Source organism: Corythoichthys intestinalis, chromosome 15 (assembly GCF_030265065.1).
Source record: "Corythoichthys intestinalis isolate RoL2023-P3 chromosome 15, ASM3026506v1, whole genome shotgun sequence".
In the NCBI taxonomy this organism is placed as follows: Eukaryota; Metazoa; Chordata; class Actinopteri; order Syngnathiformes; family Syngnathidae; genus Corythoichthys; species Corythoichthys intestinalis.
In genome coordinates, this window is record NC_080409.1 from 53,672,014 (window position 1) to 53,692,421 (window position 20,408).

Below are 20,408 nucleotides of genomic sequence, written 5' to 3' on the forward strand. Positions count from 1 at the left end.
TGCTGTGTCCAGCGCTGTAACTCAGCTGCCCTCTGTGAACTCTCGTGAACTCTCTAATGAGCCGGAACGCGCGTGGCTCTTTATCGTGTCTGTGTCATGTGACTGTGACGCAGCCAGTGACGCGCTCGGCCAAACAGACACACAAGTAAGGTAGGTGAATTATGCCAAACAAAGGGTCACCACACAGGCGTCTTTAATTCTGCTCTGTCTTACTCTCACCTCCAGTTAGGGTTTAGGGGTTTAATTTTTTTCAGAGGTGGTAGTCCTGAATAAAAAAGGGACAAACTACATAATAGTGCCTAAAATAAAAACTAAGATGTGTAAGGCTTTTGTTTTTCCAGAGTTTTCAGTTTTTTTGGTTTGTTTTTTGTCGTTTGCTTGAGAGGAAAGAGAATGCAACAAGGTATTTTCCAGCAGCGTAACTGAGATTTTATCAGCAAGGACACCTCACCTTGTTCTATCTCCAAGGAGCGGCTATCAATCTCGATGTCGAGCCGCTTGGACGCGGCATTACAGAAGTCTTCTAGCACGCAATGCACGGCTTCGGTCACGTTGTACGGCACCTCCTTGTCCAGCTTCAACCTGCTGTTCACCACCACGCTGCCGTTACGAAAGTTGAGGATTTCCAGTTGCTTGAATCCGGTCAGGTTGGACTCGAGGTAGGGTAAAAGCTGCAGGCAGAGAGTCGGGCCAATTAGTTTTAGTTCAATTCATCCTGACAAACGTAAAAAGATGATCTGATATTGATGTGGATAAAAAGTTGGGTTAGTTTAGTAGTTGTTAAAGAAAAAGTGAATGTGGAAAAGGGAGCAGTGAAATCAGGATTTGAAGCTAGCAAGACAAGAACAGCTAGGAATCGTGTCTTGATCCTGGGAAGACGAGTTGCATTCAGCATCTACGTCCCCCCCTGAGAAGAAGACCACAGCAACAGGATCTAGTACTTTGAATCGTCTCGAGGTTGAGGTTGTCACCGAATCGTCCGATCCAGAAATTATTCAGGTCACATTTTACAGTGGCATCGCTAGGAATAGTTTGCTATTACATTTTTAATGCGAGCATGAAATCCCACCATGACGGTGCTTGGCATAACAAGATCCAGAGTCGAAATTAGGCTTCGCGTGGCACAAAACGTGCTAATTGTAGCCACGGAATACAGAGGAGGAGAGGGATCAGCCGCTTAGCAAAAGACAAGCATAACAATCAAGGCCTTGCATGCAAAGGCAACAAGCTAACGCACATTCGCCGCAGACCGTAAACGTCACTTTCATTTAAAGAAGCGCCGTTGGCAGCTACGATATGAGAGAGGGGAAAGACAACCATTATACACTATAGAGACTGATGACAGTGGCAATATTTAGCAAAAGAGGAAGTCCACCAGCTCAAGTAATGGCCCCGCATCAATGAGCATCGATCGCACGCGCATCCCCCCAGCCGCTTCATGTCGGATCGCTGAAGAAGGCAAACACCAAGCGGAGGAGATTAGGCTTTAGCTGGACGGGCTGCGGAGCGAGAGATAAGAAGGCCTTAAGGAGCTCGCTTCTGATGGGGTTACTTCGCAACGCGCCTGACCGACACGTAAGTGACAGCCACTTCCCCGCGGCTAATAGTCTTCGGCAGAAGTGGCGAGGTTGTTATCCACCGTTCTCAACGACTCGTCTCCAAGCGGCAATGTCAAATTAACCGTGAACAATGGATTAGAGACCAATCAGTGCCTCGGCAGCCTCCCACGCTCGGGGTCAAAGTGGTCATTTTGTTGCAAGACCTCACTAGAGCCTCATCCAATCTAGGCAGGAGAAACTACTACCGGTTGTATCTACTGGTTCCCAGTGAAACATCCCTGGTCTGGTGTCACAAGGCCAAACGTCATACGGAATAAGAACCTGTTTTTCTCAAATAACATTAGTCATGGTCTTCATAATGTATTGACGGGTCAGATCGGTCATGCACTGCGCCTCGCACTCAAGTAGGGGGCCGCCCACATCAAGGGGAGCTATTCAAAAACACGCACGCAGGGATCTAATGCTGGATTTCTGTTAAAAAAGTACAAAAGCTGTACCGCATACAAACAGGAAGGATTGAGTCAGGAGTGATTTTTCGAGGATTCAAGGTCATTATTATCTTTTTTGTACCATGCATGCATTTTGAAACGTTGTGAAAAAATCAGTGGGAGAAATTAGCCGCTACTGCATTGGCATCATAGTTCGCCATAGTTACGTAAAATAAATGCTAACTGCATGTTTGCTTTTTTTTGGCTTTCAACCAAGAATCGAGACTGTTTTACATCCATATCTATAAAGAATTCGGAGATTTACGCATTTATTCACGTTTTTTTGGGCTTTCAACCAAGAATCGGGACTGTTTTACATTCATATCTATAAAGAATTCGGAGATATAAGCATTTATTCACAAGAATTTTCAACAAAAAAAACTCTGTTTACATCAGGCGGCAGCTAGCTACATTCACTAACAGACTAGCATTGTACTTCGACATATTTATGTAAAATAAATGCTAACTGCACGTTTTTCTTGGCTTTTAACCAAGAATCGAGACTGTTTTACGTCCATATCTATAAAGAATTCAGGGATTTAGGCATTGATTCACGAGAATTTTCACCGGAAAAGCTCTGTTTACATCAGGCGGCCGCTAGCTACATTTACTAACAGACTAGCATTGTACTTCGACATATATACGTAAAATATATACGTAAAATAAACGCTAACTGCAGGATTTCTTTGCTTTTAACCAAGAATCGAGACTGTTTTACATCCACATCTATGAAGAATTCAGGAATTAAGCATTTATTCACATGAATTTTCGCCAGAAAAGCTCTGTTTAAGTCAGGCGGCCGCTAGCTACATTCACTAACAGACTAGCATTGTACTTCGACAGATTCACGTAAAATAAATGCTAACTGTACGTTTTTTTGTTTTGCTTTTAACCGAAAATCGAGACTGTTTTACGTCTGTATCTATAAAGAATTCAGAGATCTAAGGATTTTTTCACAAGAATTGTCACCGGAAAAAGCTCTTTGTCTGTGATTCCACTCAGTCAGTTTTGACAGGCTCGCCAACAATGCAGGCCCCTTATTTATCTGCCCCGTGCCCCGTGTTCCGTCAATACATTATCAAGTCTATATTAGTCCATGAGTCATCCAACCTCCATGTCCAGTTTTTAGTGGTTGCTTCACAAACCAGTAGGTACAGGAGTACGGTAATGGAGGAGTTTAGGGAGGAAAAAATCATGTATATGGACTTATACATGTCAAACATCACTAAGGCTAGGTTCAGACCGCAGGTCTTAATGCACGAATCCGATTTTTTCGTGTTTTTCCAACTCGAGTAGACATTAGCTTGACAGTCTGAACGGGACTAGTCGCATAGAAGAAGACCATTTCAAATCCGATCTGGGTCACTTTCATATGTGGTGATAAGATAATAATTAAATGGTTATTAAACATTTGCTTTTACCAATGAAGACTCACAAATAGTATTAATTGCTATAATGTTCCATGATTGATTGCAGTACAATTTTGTGACTGATACCTCAAGACATGTTTAGCTCTTGATAGAACTGCCTTGTCATTCTGACCGGTTTAAATCGGCCTAGGTTCCACAGACAATGAGGAACTTAAACTGTCTGGGAAATTTAAGAAATTGTATTGTTGCATTTTATTACTTGACAAACGCTATATGCTTCATGAAATGTATTTGATGTATTCGATCGATTTATTTAATCAATTGCTGCTCGCAATGAAGAAATGCTTTTGCCTCTTTCTGCCCGCAATGAAGAAATGCTTTTTCTTATCATTATTGTTCACAAAGAAAGAATGTTTTGTCTTTAAGAAGCCTCTTGCCTGGTCAAGGGCAGAAGAAGCCGCTTTGCTTTGCTGAAATGTGTTGACACATATTTAAATAATTCCACCTACATGCACACACATAGCCAAACAAAGACTAGAGGTGTCGCCAGCTTGCTTCCTCTTTTTCCCTTTTGGGGCAAGACACTGTTGCTAGGGCCATTCCAAATAAAAAGCGAGGTGAAGGAGGGGCTAGTTTGAACAAGTGCGGAAGCTGTATTTTGTAGTCCATTGTATAGCTTCCTCCTTCTCCTTGCAAGCTTTTAGACTAAATTGATTGCCTTCTCTCTTCATTTTGGGTAATATTATAAATGTCTACCTAAGGATTCATATTTGAACTCTACATGTGGTTTAAATCCGATCTGGGACAAATTTTTCCAGAATGTGGCGGCGGTCTAAACTGTCAAGAGCGAGAGCGGCAGGCGGGACGGCAGCGATGTAGCTGTGCATTAGCGTTAGCGCCTAGCTTGAACTCTGCTTTTACATAGGAGGCGGGCTTGACCACAGTCATAAAAAAAAAAAATAAAATGAAGAAAAGGGTTAGTCTGATTATGCTCAGTATTCTTTCCGTGCGCCAAATGAGCAATATTTCAGTATTGCTTACATGGCAGAGTCGAGGCAAGCTGCATAAGGCTTATGTCTGTGCAGTGTTCTATCAATCCCTACAAACTTTGAATATAAGAATAATCGGGGATTATTCATGTCTGTTATTTGTGTCCTTTTTGGAAATCAATATATGATCACCTTGGAATGACGTACAGCCAGCATGTGTCGTCATTTGTTTTGATGCTTCTGCGCATGAGGGTCAGTTTGCTCAGTGCGTGTCGGACTGCGAGTTAGTGCGCATGCGTAATACTTGAACGGGCTCAATGGAAAAAGGCAGTCTGAACAGGGCACACCACAAAAAAATCGGAATTGTGCATTAAGACCTGCAGTATGAACCTAGCCTAATAGGGGTATGGAAAAAAACATTTAAATGGGCTGTTTTGTATCACATTTAAATGCTCCCTTGTTTTTCCAAATAGCCCATTTAAAGTACTGTTCTAATGGGCTATTAATATCAATTAAAGACAGTAAATACTTACCATCTCAAACGTCAGGCCACATTATTGTTTGTGCTTCCCGAAAGCTAAATAAAAGGACTGATGCGAACAACAGCACAAACCTTTGTTTGGGCAACCATTAAAGATTGGAGATGGAGTGACTTTTTTTTTTTTGCTTCATATTTAGTTCTACTTATCATTCTCCTCTAACATTTTGATATTGTGATGTCAGACAGACAGGAAAGAGTTTGGTTCTCTGTGGGAAAATAAATCAGCATCGTCAACAGGATCAGTTCATTTCAGGGAGGAGCTAACGGTAAACTGACAGTGGATTGAGAAGTAATCAGCTCGGCAGCCTGAAGCATGGCCTGAGGCTAACAAATTACTTGGGTTATGTTCGTTCTTTTGCATTTGCTCAATACACTCTTACAGTGGAACCACTAAAGTCCAAAAAAGTTTGGAGTTGTGTGTAAAATGCCGTCCATCCATCCATTAACTTTCGCTTAGTCCGGGGTCGGGTCGCGGGGGCAGCAGCTTTAGCAGGGAAGCCCAGACTTCCCTCTCCCCAGCCACTTCGGCCAGCTCTTCCGGCGGGATTCCAAGGCGTTCCCGGGCCAGCCGAGCGACATAGTCTCTCCAGCGTGTCCTGGGTCGTCCCCGGAGTCTCCCGCCGGTGGGACATGCCCGGAACACCTCTCCAGGGAGGCGTCCAGGAGGCATCCGAACCAGATGCCCGAGCCACCTCAACTGGCTCCTCTCAACGCGGAGGAGTAGCGGCTCGACACCAAGCCCCTCCTGGATGACCGGGCTTCTCACCCTATCTCTAAGGGAGAGCCCGGACACCCTACGGAGGAAACTCATTTCGGCCGCTTGTATCCGGGATCTTGTTCTTTCGGTAACGACCCACAGCTCGTGACCATTGGTGAGGGTAGGAACGTAGATCGATCGGTAAATCGAGAGCTTCGCCTTTTGGCTCAGCTCCTTCTTCACCACAACGGACCGATCTGCCTGTCAATCTCCCGCTCCCTCCTACCCTCACTTGTGAACAAGACCCCAAGATACTTGAACTCCTCCACTTGGGGCAGGATCTCATCCGCGACCCGGAGAGGGCATGCCACCCTTTTCCGGCTGAGGACCATGGTCTCGGATTTGGAGGTGCTGATCTTCATCCCCACCGCTTCACACTCGGCTGCGAACCGCCCCAGTGAGAGTTGGAGGTCACGGCTCGATGAAGCCAACAGCACCACATCATCTGCAAAAAGCAGAGATGGTCATCAAACCGGACACCCTCAACGCTTCGGCTGCGCCTAGAAATTCTGTCCATAAAAATTATGAACAGAATCGGTGACAAAGGGCAGCCTTAGCGGAATCCAATCCTCACTGGGAACGAATTCGACTTACTGCCGGCAATGCGGACCAGACTCTGACACCGGTCTAACCGCCCTTACCAAGGGGCTCGGTACCCCGTACTCCCGGAGCACCCTCCACAGGACTGTAAAATGAGTGTAAAATGATAATGATTTATTTTATTTTTCATTATTTTTTGTGCTTTCTCATTGCAAGCAAAATAAATGAAGATATTACTTCCAAAGCATTTGTAATGCTCAATTTCTCCCAGAAAATGATTGCAATTATCTCACAGAATTGCAGGGGTGCCAATACTTTTGGCCAGCATCTTATGTCTAGAGCCGCAAAAAATTCAAAGCCTTACATAATACATAATGAGCCTTCATGATTTAATGTTTATTTTCTCTGCAATGCATCCAATGCACCACATGACCACTTTGTTGTATGATGCCACCTCTAGTTTAACTTCATTACAATATTGATGAATTGCTTCATTGCTTTTATAAAATTAAAGAACTGAATAAAGAAATCCGATTTTTGATGTCATTTTAATTTTGAGGTTTCGAAAAAGAACAAAATAGAACGTGCATACCATGTCCCTTATACAGGCATGTCTTTGATTTTCTGTATTTATCTTGGTTTTGTGTTTGAAGTCTGCAAATAGGTGTTCTGATATTTTGATGAATGTCTCCTTCATGTACTCACCATCTGTTTTCCACACTTTATTATCTCCCGGGTTGCAACAAAACTTGCAGCAGTAGTGGAGTTTGGTAATGCAATCCACTTCTTAAATCTATTTTTGCGCTCCTTTAAGTTCTAGGCTATGCCGCAAATCTTGGTTGACAGAAATGTTGAAATTTAATATTTATTCTACACATTTTTACAGCATTGGAAAACGTTAATGCGCATGCAGCTCTTAAAACGCGGGTTGCCGACCCCCGCTTTAGGGGCTCCGCACAATGACAAGTCTGTACAAATAATATAACTTTTCAGAGAATGGTGTGAATGATATCCATTTTTTTGTATCTAACAGGTTAGTGTTGGATCTCACAAGTTCACACTTTAGTACTGGTTATAAGTAGATCCAAAGCATGTTCTCTCCCAAGATTTGTTCAACAAATGCTACAACAAGCCCAAACTTCCAACAATATCAACAGTTCATCTTTATTTAGATGGGAACTTACATTACGTTTGTCTTTACACCGACACAAGCACACGCAGTATAGAATGTGTCAACATGCATGCAGATGTCAGCACATGGGCAAAGCAGCTTGAAACCTTTAATAGTGTGTGTGAGTGTACGTATGCGTGTAGGGCAGGAACTGACCTGAATAACAGAAAGCTTCTTAGCATGCACAAATGACAAACCTCCACAATGACTAAGGCAGACCAAGGTCTTGTGATTCAGACTACATTGCGCAAACCCTCACAGCAATAGACAATACACCTGTAGCACCCCAAAACATATCAAATATGGGCACTCTCACTCCAAATAATTATTCCAACAAGCATATACTGTATAGTGTATACATCTGATAATGTGTTCCTAAGAGAAGTACCAAAACTTGAGCACCAACTTTTTCTTTCCATAAAAAATGTTTTGCTAATGGTAGCATTAGTGTATTTACTCAACTGAGGATCAGAGGGCAGTTCTAATGTAGAATTTTAATTGCCGTATTTGTCGGTCACACCTGAGTTAGAGCCGGGCGGGATACCGAAAATTTACCGTTACCGAAATTCTTCACGATGACCGACGTAATTTTGACTGAATTCAGTAATTTAATATAACAAGAAAATATAGTCTTTTCATCCCGGTTTGTCTCTGTGTTGTTCAGCTATGTTCTTTCCCCTTTAAGAAAGCAGTCAGTTTGCTTACGTATAAAGTCACGTGGTTATCAGGAACTCAAACAGAAGCCCGGTAGGCTAACGCTAGTGGCTAATGATACAAATGAACATGATGGAGTCGGGTAGCGGCTCTAACCTTGTCTAAACGGCCAAACTTAATGAGTGAATTGGGCACGGACTGCATCTAGCAATTAGTATGTCGCTTTCATTTGTTGTGTTTGATTTCTATGACAGTAATCGATTAATTAAAAGATTAATTGTAATTAATCACGTTAAAATATTTGACGCAATTAACGCACATGCCCCGCTCAAACAGATAAAAATGACAGCACAGTGCAATGCCAACTTGTTACGTGTGTTTTTTTGTTGTTGTTGAGTTTTGTCACCCTCTGCTGGTGCTTGGGTGCGACTGATTTTATGGGCTTAAGCACCCATGAGCATGGTGTAATTATTGACATCAACAATGGCTGGCTACTAGTTTATTTTTTGATTGAAAATTTTACAAGTTTAATTAAAACGAAAACATTAAGAGGGCTTTTAACATAAAATTTCTATAACTTGTACTAACATTTATCTTTATAGAACTACAAGTCTTTCTATCCATGGATCGCTTTAACAGAATGTTAATAATGCTAATGCCATCTTGTTGATTTATTGTTATAATAAACAAATACAGTACTGTACCGTATGTTGAATGTATACCCATCTTGTGTCTTATCTTTCCATACCAACAATAATTTACAGAAAAATATGGCATATTTTATAGATGATTTGAATTGCGATTAATTACGATTAATTTTTAAGCTGCAATTAACTCGATTAAAAATTGTAATCGTTTGACAGCCCTAATTGATTCAGGTTTTCAAATTATTTAACGATATAATTTATCGTCATTTATCATTATCGAGGTAAATCTGCTCATTTATCCCTGATATGTACTTAAGGCCATATCGCCCAGCCCGAACCTGAGTATATGTCGCACCAGACAAAATATGTCCAATGAAGAGGAAAAAAACATATATAAGTCGCAGTGGAGTATAAATCTCATTTTTTGAGGAAATTTATTTGATAAAATTCAACACAAAGAACAGACATGTCATCTTGAAAGGCAATTTAAAATAAAATGTTGTTCAACCACCAATGTGCGAACTCCTCTGGCTGTGGCTACCTAGCTTTTAGCCTATGATTAGCTTGTTTTGTTTGTTTGCTTCGTTTCAGTAAGAGCATTTCGTCAGTCCCTTTCAAGTTTCTCGCTAACGCCAAACTTTTCTTTTCGATGCCCGATTATTGTTTTCAGCTGCATATTTTACTACTTGCAGATCTGCTGAAGATGGTTTCCATTTCAGTGACATTTTGTTCAGCCCTTCTCAGTTGTTTATAAAAACAACCAAACCTGCCACAGTTGAAACACAGGCTTTGAGCGCCCTCGTATAATATGAAAAAGGCCTGTCGCGATAACAAATTTTAGTAGGCGATATTTTGTGTCATAAATTATTGCGATGTGTGATATTATTCGTTTTGTTTTTTTTAGCCTATTCAACCACGAATATAGTGACAATACATGCTAATAAATCACCTATTGAAATGCAATAACTTGTTATTCTTAAATATAACACAAACTATATTAACATTTATAAATACAAAAAAAAAAAAAAAACAATGCATAATGAGTCATTTTAAAGCGAGTTAGGTGCAGAATATGAAATAGGTGAGAAACCCACTGCCAATTAGAACCCAGTAAAAATGTTAATTTGATCCAAAATGACTGTCATCTTGTCCTGCAAAGTGTGCATGCACCAAATTCAAATTAATTATATTATCATTGCCAATCAGATTTTTCATAATGGGTGTCATTTTAAATTTATTCTAAGTGTAGAATCTGAAGTATACTCTGTGATTGCCTCCAAAACTCTGAACATGACGTGCTTTTATGTTGAAATGTTCACCGGAAGTACAGTTGCTAAGCCACTAACCGTAAGCTTTACACTCAGTAAAAAAATTTTTTAAAAAGTGAACTTTGCTTTCGTCAAGCATGTCTCAGTGATAACTTTTTTTCATTTATTCACATCGCTTGCAAATTCTTTAATCCAGCGAGTTTTCATGTTTCAAATGTCACCTTTTAACCGCAATTTTGTGTTGTGGAGAAGACTGCCAATGTTTTATAGCAGGCTAAAGTGGTTAGTACATAGTCTTATTTTCTTTTATTTGCATCGCTTGCAAATTCTTTTATCCAGCAAGTTTTCATGTTTGAATTGTCACCATTTAACCGCAATTTTGCATTGTGGAGAAGACTGCCAATGTCTTATAGCAGGCTAAAGTGGTTAGTACATTGTCTTTTTTCCATTAGCCTCAATGTAGCAATGCTAACATTTTATAATGTTTAATATAAAAGTGTTTCCTTATTTAATATGTCTGAACTTTAATTCCACGGCGTGTCGATGGCCAATAAACATCTGTGAAAGCTACTGGAGTCTCATATGTAATCAACACACACATGTGCCGAGTGCACGCAGCACACGCACGCACATAAGTATGCACGCACGCACTCGGCGATAAATCGCAGCCAGGATTAGCGCCCTTATTTTTATTTACCGTGCGATAATTTGACTTATTGCATATCACGACAGGCTTATATGTATCAAATTAATATTAGGGCTGTCAAACGATTACAATTTTTAATCGAGTTAATTACAGCTTAAAAATTAATTAATCGTAATTAATTGCAATTCAAACCATCTATAAAATATGCCATAGACTGATATATACATTGAACATACGGTACAGAAGTACTGTATTTGTTTATTATAACAATAAATCAACAAGATGGCATTAACATTATTAACATTCTCTTAAAGCGATCCATGGATAGAAAAACTTGTAGTTCTTAAAAGATAAATGTTAGTACAAGTTATAGAAATTTTATATTAAAACCCCTCTTAATGTTTCGTTTTATTAAAATTTGTAAAATTTTAAATAAAAAAATAAACTAGTAGCTCGCCATTGTTGATGTCAATATTTACACAATGCTCATGGTGCTTAAACCCATAAAATCAGTCGCACCCAAGCGCCAGCAGAGGGCGCCAAACAACAAAAAACAAGTAATAAGCGGACATTACACTGCTGTCATTTTAATCTGTTTGAGCAGGGCATGTGCGTTAACTGCATCAAATATTTTGACGTGATTAATTTAAAAAATTAATTATCGCCCGTTATCGCAATAATTTTGACAGCCCTAATTAATATATTATACGTATAAGTCGCACACCAGGCCAAACTATGGGGGGGAAAAAATGCGACTTATCGTTCCAAAAATACGGAATGTGTATTATAAAAGAGAGTATCGCGTAGAGCTATGTTGAGCTAATGAAAGGTACGATCACTATTTAAAGATATGTGGTAGCAATGTGCAAAGGACTCCAAATGGTGAGCAATCAATGTCATATTTTACCATCAGTTGAAAATGTTAATGTGTTAAAAGAAAATGTTTTTACCGATTTTTTTGACAAAAATATGTTGTTGTTTTTTGTACTATTAATACAGGAGATTAATGTTATTTTCTCAATTCCACTAAATTCTAACAAAGAACATGACTCCTTATGTAGTTTTGGTATTATTGATAAGGCCCCAACATATCCATGTTATGATACAAATTTGTAGATGGTTCTCTAATGACAACAAAAACATAAAACATACTGCATTGGTTTGGAATTGGAAGCTACAACAAAGATTTTAGTTTACTTCAGGCATAAAATCGTTCTTCAGTATTATGACACTAATCCATATTCGTTGTATTTGAGTTCTCAGTCAAATAAAAAATGGTTTGGCTAGGTTTAGATAGAATATTACCATACTATTAAAAAAAATCATACTATAAAAAAAAAAAAAGTGCATGTTCCGTAGGGTGTGTTAGCATGAGCAATCTTTAAAAAAAATTATGTTGAACATCCATTTAATGATTATTCCTCATTATTTTGTCATACAACAAAATGTGTGCTGCCCCATATAAAATTTGGAGTGTGGATGAAGTATTGCGAACTACAAATAAACCTAATGTTTCATTTGCATGGCGATCAAAACAAATCAATCTATCGTGCCACAAAATCAAAGCATGAGAGGCTATTTGTTTGTTTGTATCTTGAAATCGTGTGAGTGACATTTCCCGCACAGCTGGTTACATACAACACATACAATTAATGACTCTACATGCTTAAGATAGAATTAAGGCCCCCCCAAAAAAAACAGGAAGAAAGAAAGCTCAATACAAAAATGCTCAGCAATAGTGACAGCATCTATGATGAAAAGTGTGTTGGTTTGGCTTTTCTAAAATGAGTTAGGAAAGATGCATTGGGAAATGTTTAGTTTGAAAGTTTTACGCTCTCTAGTTCCAATATGGAAAAAAAATACCGGTATGGAGGCTAAAGTTGTCTGTCTCTTAGGCCCAGATTTACTGGATGCTCCAGGATTTGGCGGCTTTCTGGGCCCAGAGTGTTGAGTCTGAGTGAAACACAATTATTTGAAGAGCTTTTTCAATCCTCTTTCTCGACACTTGACTTCAGCTAAATAATTGCATGACCTTAAAATAACAGCTTTAAAGTCATTGAGCTGAAAAGCAGGATTCCAATGAAGACGACGCGACAGAAGCGACCCTGAATCACCTGAGTAATAGCCGAAAATGATTTGGACTAACCTATTCCTCTTATGTTAGCGCTAGAGTAAGTGCTAATGTTATGGTCGAGGAATGTGCAAAACTTGGATATACATGCTAATTGTATGATTACCCATTTAAAAAAGGTTAGTGTTTATAGTACATTCATTGGCTTGAATTCTTTAGTTTTTTTTAGCTTACAGACAGGTCTCTGACCATTAGCAAATAAATGATTGCAACATGTTGTATAACAACAACAGCAGAAAAATAATTCAGCTTTATAACTATAGGGGCAGCCACTATGTAAAAAAAATAAATAAATACAAACAAATAAACAAAACAGCATATTTCTTACTCAGTTTTATGCTAGGTTAAGTACAGGTAGTCCCCGGGTAACGAACGAGTGCCGTTCCTATGCTAGTACGTAACCCGAATTTCAACAAAAGTCGGAATTAACTGTAACCGGTGTGTCCGCACTGCACCGACTGCGTTCCGATCCAAGTTAGGTCAGGTCAAGATTCAAACCCGTGCTGCACGACGTATCCAATTGGCAGGCGGAAACACCAACCGCTAGGACATCAGCTCGAGCTGGCGGCCTACCTGCCAGCACACCCACATGAAGGCATCGGAGGGAAGGCTTTCCACACACCGCTCACACACGCGGACTTGCGTATACCCGTTACACCCACCCCCCGAAAACCTTCGCTGCCGATCCGGGTCACGGCACCAATGTAACTGGTGTGTCCGCGCCGCACCGACTGCATTCCGATCCGACCTCGCTCAGGTCAAGACTCGAAACCACGCCACACGACGCGTCCACTCGGCAGGCGGAAACACTAACCGCCTAGCCACAAGCGCACCCACATGAAGGCATCAGAGGGTAGGTTTTCCACGCACCACTTACACACGCGGACCTGGTGTAAGTATTGTATTTTGTTTAGTGATGGAGGATACACTGCCCTCTAGTGGCAGCCTTGGGTCTGGCCAGACTGTCGCCTTGTATGACTGACAAGCAGACTCAGCCGTCTGACATCGATAAAGGATAGCTGCACTCTGATTTGGCCGACATAAGGCTGTAAGTTGTTTCAGCTAAAATATGTTTGCGTATGCATTTGTAATTGAGTTTAGAGCTACAATTTGTGGTGTTATGTGTGAAGGATTTTCTATGAGAATTGTAAATATGTTAGCATTCGGAGCATTTATGCTAGCGGACTTTTGTTTGGCAAATTAGGCCAATTTTCATTTACGACATTCCGCGTAATCTCTGTGTCAGTCGACCCAGGAAATTATTTTCACATACAATTGCAGCAAGGTTAAATCCTGCAATATTCCCATGTTTCGGAGTGTGTGAAAGGAGCTTTAGTGAGGACAGAACACGTCATATTAATAAAGTAAAGCAAAAAACAAGATACTGTGAGGTACAATAAGGTCTTGTTTATGGGACAATCAATAAATAAATAAATAAATACTGGAGACAAAATGGTTGACGAGACTCCGGGGTCGTGAAATCAAAACCTAAGTCTAGTACGTTCTAACCCAGGGACTACCTGCACTATTTTCTGGCAACAGCACACCTAATTAGAAATTTGGCCTTTGCTTCTTGACACCGTATCAAGATAGAAATCCATGACAATATGTTTGTTTCAATTGGCAGTCGGGATGATAAGGCTTGCTACAAAGTCCGTAATGATGAGTTCAAATCACTTCATCGAAAAGTAAATGAACATTTTCATCACAGTGCTGTGCTCACTACACGATGTACTCAAAGGTAGCGTGTATCAACATTACATCCAGTACAAAAGCTTGGATACCTACCAGCTCGAGAAAGGTATTCTCCAGTGATCTATATTCTGGCGAGGTCTTGTTGAACAGATCGTCAGAAAACAGCATGTTCGTCACCCTCAGGCTAAAGAAAACCACTAAGTCTCTTCTCTGCTGCACCGCAGCCATTACGGGAGTACTGGCTTGTCTCGAGGCCGGGCCTGCTGTGGACCGTTCGTCAGCCTCTGAAGGGTATATAACACTACTGATGTCCTCCTCCAGAGGCTCGGTCATTTCAGTCCTGCCTTGTTTTGGCTCTACATCATCCTGAATGTTGGAGTTTGGTGGGTTTGCCAATGCTGGGGTCACTCTGCTCGAATCGGCTCCATCGTTCTCAGTGGGGACTGTGTCGGGGTAATCGCTGTGGCTGACTTCACTGGAAAAAATGCTGGGTGCTGTCGTGGGGATTGGATTGGGGACTTCATTGGGGGCCTCAACTGGAACTTCACTAGAGGCTTTACTGTGGGCTTCAGTGATGACAGCGCTGGGGGTTTCACTGGTGACTATGTTGCCGGTTTCACCGGGAGCTTCACTAGAGATTTCGCTGGGAAACTCATTATGGGTCATGCTGGGGGTTTGAGGAGAGAAACTGTCAAAGACTTCAACGGTGGTTCCTTTGTGGGCCTGACCACCGACTTCGGTAGTGACTTTGTATGCTTCACTAGGGGCTTCACTGTGGACTTCAACTGGGAGAGAACTGGGCACAATGCTATGGGACTCGCTGGAGGCTTCATTAGGGACATTAGTGGTGATAACACCGGGAGCTTTACTGGAGATCTTGTCGGGCTCATTGCTAAAGACTTCTTTGGGGACTTCCATGGGTGATTCACTAGGTACTTCGCTGGAGACGTGGACTAGCCCTGGGGCCTTGCTGAAGGTTTCACTGGGCGCTTGACTGGAGACCTTTTTGGGGATATCACTAATAGTTGTAGGATTTTTACTGGAGACCTTTGTAGGGATGTCACTAGGAATTTCACTGGAGACTTCGTTTGAAATGATGCTGGACGCCTCACTTGGGGTTTCGTTAAGGATTTTGCTGAGGTCTTCAACGGGAACTTCATTAAGAGAGTCACTGTTGGCTGCACTGGAAACCTCCATCGGGGCTTTGGTTGTGACAATAAATGATACTTCATTGGTGACTTCAACGGAAGCATCACCTTTGTTTGTAGGTGATGGTTTCAGGTCCACGTCGGGCTCTGTTTCCATGCCTATAATGGCATCCTCATGAAATAATGCAGTTTCTGTGCCAGAGAGGTGAGATTCATCAATGATCTCTATTTCTGGATTGGCCCCTGGTGGTGACGAAGTTAAGAAGTCTCCTGTGTTTGCCCCTTCATGTTCTTGCAAAAGAAAAAGATGTTCAGAACATGTTTACGCGATGAGAAATTATGAATTTAAAGCCTCACCTCCACTGTTAGCTTCCATTGCACTTGTGTCCTTGACCTCCACATCTTGTCCCTGCTCTTGAATGGCTCCTGGCGTTGTCCCTGGTATGATGATAACACTCAACTCTCCTGAAGAATCACCTGCTGACGCCTCCTCCACTGCAGCTCCCATTGGCACCTCATCAGCTGTAGGTGCAGAGGTGGTTTCTGGGAGTGTGGTCACCAAGGACGGCACAGAACTATCTGTGATTTTAATACTTTCAAATGGGTTTTCTTTTGCTGCCACTGTGGGGTGAAACTTTGAAGTGCTATCTACATCTATACCAGGGGTGTACATACTGAGCTCTGCATCGGGGTAAGCTGTAGTAACTGAAGAACGACAACAACAAAAAATCGATTGTTTTCTCTTCAGCAGTTCTGCTTAAATAGTGCGAGAATTTGCTCACCAGCTTCGAAGGTTAATTTCTGGATGTCCAGCGGAAGAGATGACTCCTTTTGTAACGCTTTCAACATCATATGCCTCAATGTAGGAGCATCCACATTTGCCTGCCAGTCTAAAGGCTCCGGATCATCACTGAGTTCAATGTCTCCATCAAAGACCGCAGCATAATGCAGAGTCACATCCTCTGAGCTGATGAACACAAAAAGTCAGATCACAGACTGCTTATGGACTATTTGATGCCGTTAATGACTCAGAGTTAAATGTATTCAGGAGGCAAGTAACATACAGCACCAATTCTGTCCAAATAATGGTTTTGTACCAACCGTTAGATATTTAAAATGCAATAAACATTCTATTTAACTTTCAATAAAATCATAGTAGACTGACCTGAATCTCAGCAAACGAATTTCTTTGAACCCTGGAATTTTTTTAAGTGCATGAAGCATCTAGTGAAAGAAGAAAAAAAGCATGAACTCAAACACAACCTAGAAAAGCCATAAACAGTTATACTTAATCTGACTCTGATATTATGTCTGGGACAACTCAATAAAAAAATCTGTAAATGTAACTCATTTAATCTCACTCAGCACCAGCAACAAGGTGTACCACAAATGTTGGTCCTTGGTCCCTTTCTGAGCTTCAACCACATGCTACGTACATTTTGAACACTTCACATGATGACATTGACAATTCCCAGAAGTACATCTCCACTAAAACCATGAATTGTTGTACAGTTTTACTGTTTATATTGCTCGATCACACCCAATATAAAATAAGTAGCATTTAAGTCATAATTTAAGAAAACAAGTAGAATCTATTTGAAATATGAGTTTTTTTGGAGTTGGACTGATTGGAATTTGTAGCGCCAAGACAATGCACAGATCAGGCGGATAACAACTACAGGATGCCTGATGACTACGGAAGCCCAACAACATGCGTCATGCAGCTGACTGAGCAAGATTGACGATGACGGAGCGAGCAAGAGATGGCCAAGACATCTACCAAGCCCACGTCTGGACCACCAAATCCCACCATCAGCTCTTCTGGTAACCAGCAATGGACAGTCCGGAACAATAAGAGGACATCCTCTCCTCCCATAAGACACATCTTAAAACGGAGGAACTCGCTGGACACTCAGCACTCACGTGGCGCTGAGGCTGGCAGGCTGGCAAAATCCTCAATTCTTTTTGCCCTGACAATCGTAACGCCTGAATTCTCCTGCCTAATCCACAACAGACAATAACCCTAAACAACACCCGAACCACCCTTCTTCTGGACCACAACCCGCCTCTCAAGAGCCTTTTAAAGACAATGCTTAACTAATTGCTGTCATTTTTCTTGGGAATCTTTTGTTGACCTGTGGATTGGTGACCGTGAATCCAGCCTTCCTCTGCATCTGGGTCTGTTTGCTGTCTGATAACTGTCTACCTGGAATAAATTGTCAACTTGTGTTTCAAAGCCTTTATTAGTGGTTGACCAAATACTTATTTGCCCCACTGTATATATTTCTATTTATTCATATACATTTTCCCAGACTAACATTTCCCACATACGCAATTCTTTGTTTTCACAACAGAACATCTGGCCACAGTACCTCTTTGTTCTGTCCAAGGTCATACAGGGAGCTCTTTAAGTCCGCAAGTTAAGCCTGATATGTCTATTCACAGTCTTATCTAGGAGGCGGAACTAGACTGTCCACTGATACTCTTCACTGTCTGGTACGCAAATATAAACAATAAGATATTGAAGGTTGAAAGACTTCCACTGGAGACACCTCGGTAGACTCTCCTGGCTAGCCAGCATATTTTTGTTCCTGAATTGTGTGTCGTCATCTCCTGTTCGTTTAATAGTCGACTCTTTTTTTCCTTTATTCTCAGTTTGCACAGGTCAAATAGGATTTGACTTTCCCTGACGTCACTCTATGCTGGATGACACCTTCGTTGCTACAGCAACCTGTCAGGTGTATCAATAATGTGGCCCAGTCTGAACAGGCCCAGATCTGATTTGGACACTTGCTAAAATTAGTGTGAACAGGAAGCCCTAAAAACCTGATTCGAGGAGGAATCCTATCGGAATCAGATATGCCTGTGGTCTGAACACAGCCTAATTGATTGCTTCCGTTTCCATGGAAACTCTGGGCTATCCTAAAGTTGAGTGGCCCAAATACAGCAACGGGTTTAACGTCCACTGGAAATGCCTCCACTGCCAAAGGCAGAACATTTGAGTTGCGAGGAGAATCAATCATGTCGACGATACTCCCCTTCCCTAATAATTGAAACTGGGAGGTGACACTAGAGTACCTATTGGAGCTATTATCCAGACACCTAAACTTCTGGCTTGCAAGCTATAAAACCCCCAATGATTCATGACTATGTTTGGGCCCACACACTCAGCCTTCCCTGTAAGGGAAAAGAGTCACTTGGATTCAGTCCAGGTTATCAAGTAGCTACGATCCATACAAAGCAAGGTCAACAGAATCTCGAGATCAAGTGCCGTTTATTTATGTCAGAGCGCTGCTCTTTACTTATTTTGATCATTACTTTGGTGGTTCTTGCAAGAACCCAAAGAGGAAGACCAAAGATCTCAAAATCACTGGATTTCTCATGAGATTGTACCTTGTCGGTTATTTCCCCAGTGATGTCATCGGCGTCAGCTGCCTGAGGATCAAGCAATAGCTCAATGTATGATGGCTCCACAATGGTCGCGTTAAACTCCACAATGTGCTCCCCGTACTTCTCTTTGATCATTTTCGGCTCTTCTTTTGTCTATTAAAGACAAAGTGGTTATTCAGTGTAACCATTGTCATGAGCTAAAACTGTTTTTTACTACCGCATCATCTTCTGTTGGAATGAAAATCACCGGGGGGGTCCACGTGCCTGAAACAAAATTGAATATGACTGTTAGTCAACCATACATATAGTTAGCAGGTGACTTGTTTTTAACTCACATTCTACTCCCGGTTCCGGTGTTTCCATTACAACACTGGTAAAAGGACAAGAAAGTGGTTAAATTGATCACTATTGAAATACATTGGTTAAGGGAAAATATTTGAAGTCAAAACCAACAAGATCACAGAGACTGTACTTTAGGAGGGGTGAATGCAAATCAGGATCTAAATTGGCTAATTTACATACTGAACAACAAAAACAACCTTCAAGAAAATAAATGTTTTAAAAAGATGGGAGTAGACCTACCCATCAAGCTCAGCCTGCTCAGCCACTCTCTGAAAGTCAAAAAGTATCATCATGTTCGATCAATAGTACCCAAAGTGCGGTATTCATACCAGTAATGATACACAAGTGATATTAATGCAAATCACCTTGTAAGTACAGTTCAGTTGCAATTAACTTAAGGCTCATTACATTCAAATTTAGGCAAAATGATGGCCAACTGGTTACTATCAGTGTTGTTAATCTTACTTTTGAAAAGTAATTAATTACAGTTAGCAATTACTTCTCCCAAAAGTAATTGTAACTCGGTTACCTGAATGTAAGAGTAATTAGTTGCTTGGCAAAGTAACTGGTGTTACTTTTCATGTTTTTTTTGTTTTGTTTTTTTTTCATTCAAAAAAAAAAAAAAAAAAAAAAAAACATAGGTCACACTATTTGAAGTTCAAAGGGTTTTTGGGACATCTGGCCCTAGCTCAGTTCTTTACCCTAGTCTACTTTCTACATGTGAAAGTATTAAAACTGTTTCATCATTTAGGTTCGCTAGGAAGGTTCTCTACAACAGAGCCTTCCTGAAAAGTCTACTGCTTTAAGATGGCGGCTGTTTCCGAACACCAGCAAATGTATCATTTCGCATCTACTTCTCTATACATTTGCTAATGCCGCCGAGTCTCATTTCGCATCTAGTTCTGTATACATGTGATTAGGCATGTGCCGGTTACCGGTTTCACGGTTTACCGTGGTGTGAAAACGTCGCGGTTTCAAAACCACTAAAATTTTCCGTCAGACCGTAGTACGGTATTCGCTATTTTTCTTGTGTCAAAAATGCAGCCAGAACCCAAAAACAAATACTCCAAAC

General features: G+C 41.0%; 1 protein-coding gene across 6 annotated transcripts in view; it reads right to left on the bottom strand.

Moving 5' to 3' along the window:
- The window catches only part of impg1b (interphotoreceptor matrix proteoglycan 1b), an 84,775-nt gene that overhangs the window by 27,775 nt on the left and 36,592 nt on the right, over positions 1 to 20,408 (bottom strand). For 3 of the 6 annotated variants that reach the window (XM_057858742.1, XM_057858740.1, XM_057858736.1), the window contains exons 4-13: positions 19,577 to 19,605; positions 19,330 to 19,364; positions 19,212 to 19,258; positions 18,998 to 19,147; positions 16,770 to 16,828; positions 16,387 to 16,571; positions 15,962 to 16,309; positions 14,550 to 15,895; positions 12,494 to 12,583; positions 452 to 671 (exon numbers count right to left, since the gene is read on the bottom strand). In XM_057858742.1, the coding sequence (XP_057714725.1) occupies positions 452 to 671; positions 12,494 to 12,583; positions 14,550 to 15,895; positions 15,962 to 16,309; positions 16,387 to 16,571; positions 16,770 to 16,828; positions 18,998 to 19,147; positions 19,212 to 19,258; positions 19,330 to 19,364; positions 19,577 to 19,605 (2,509 nt within the window). The remainder of the gene's footprint in view (positions 1 to 451; positions 672 to 12,493; positions 12,584 to 14,549; positions 15,896 to 15,961; positions 16,310 to 16,386; positions 16,572 to 16,769; positions 16,829 to 18,997; positions 19,148 to 19,211; positions 19,259 to 19,329; positions 19,365 to 19,576; positions 19,606 to 20,408) is intronic. The other 3 variants (XM_057858737.1, XM_057858739.1, XM_057858738.1) reach the window with 3 other exon arrangements.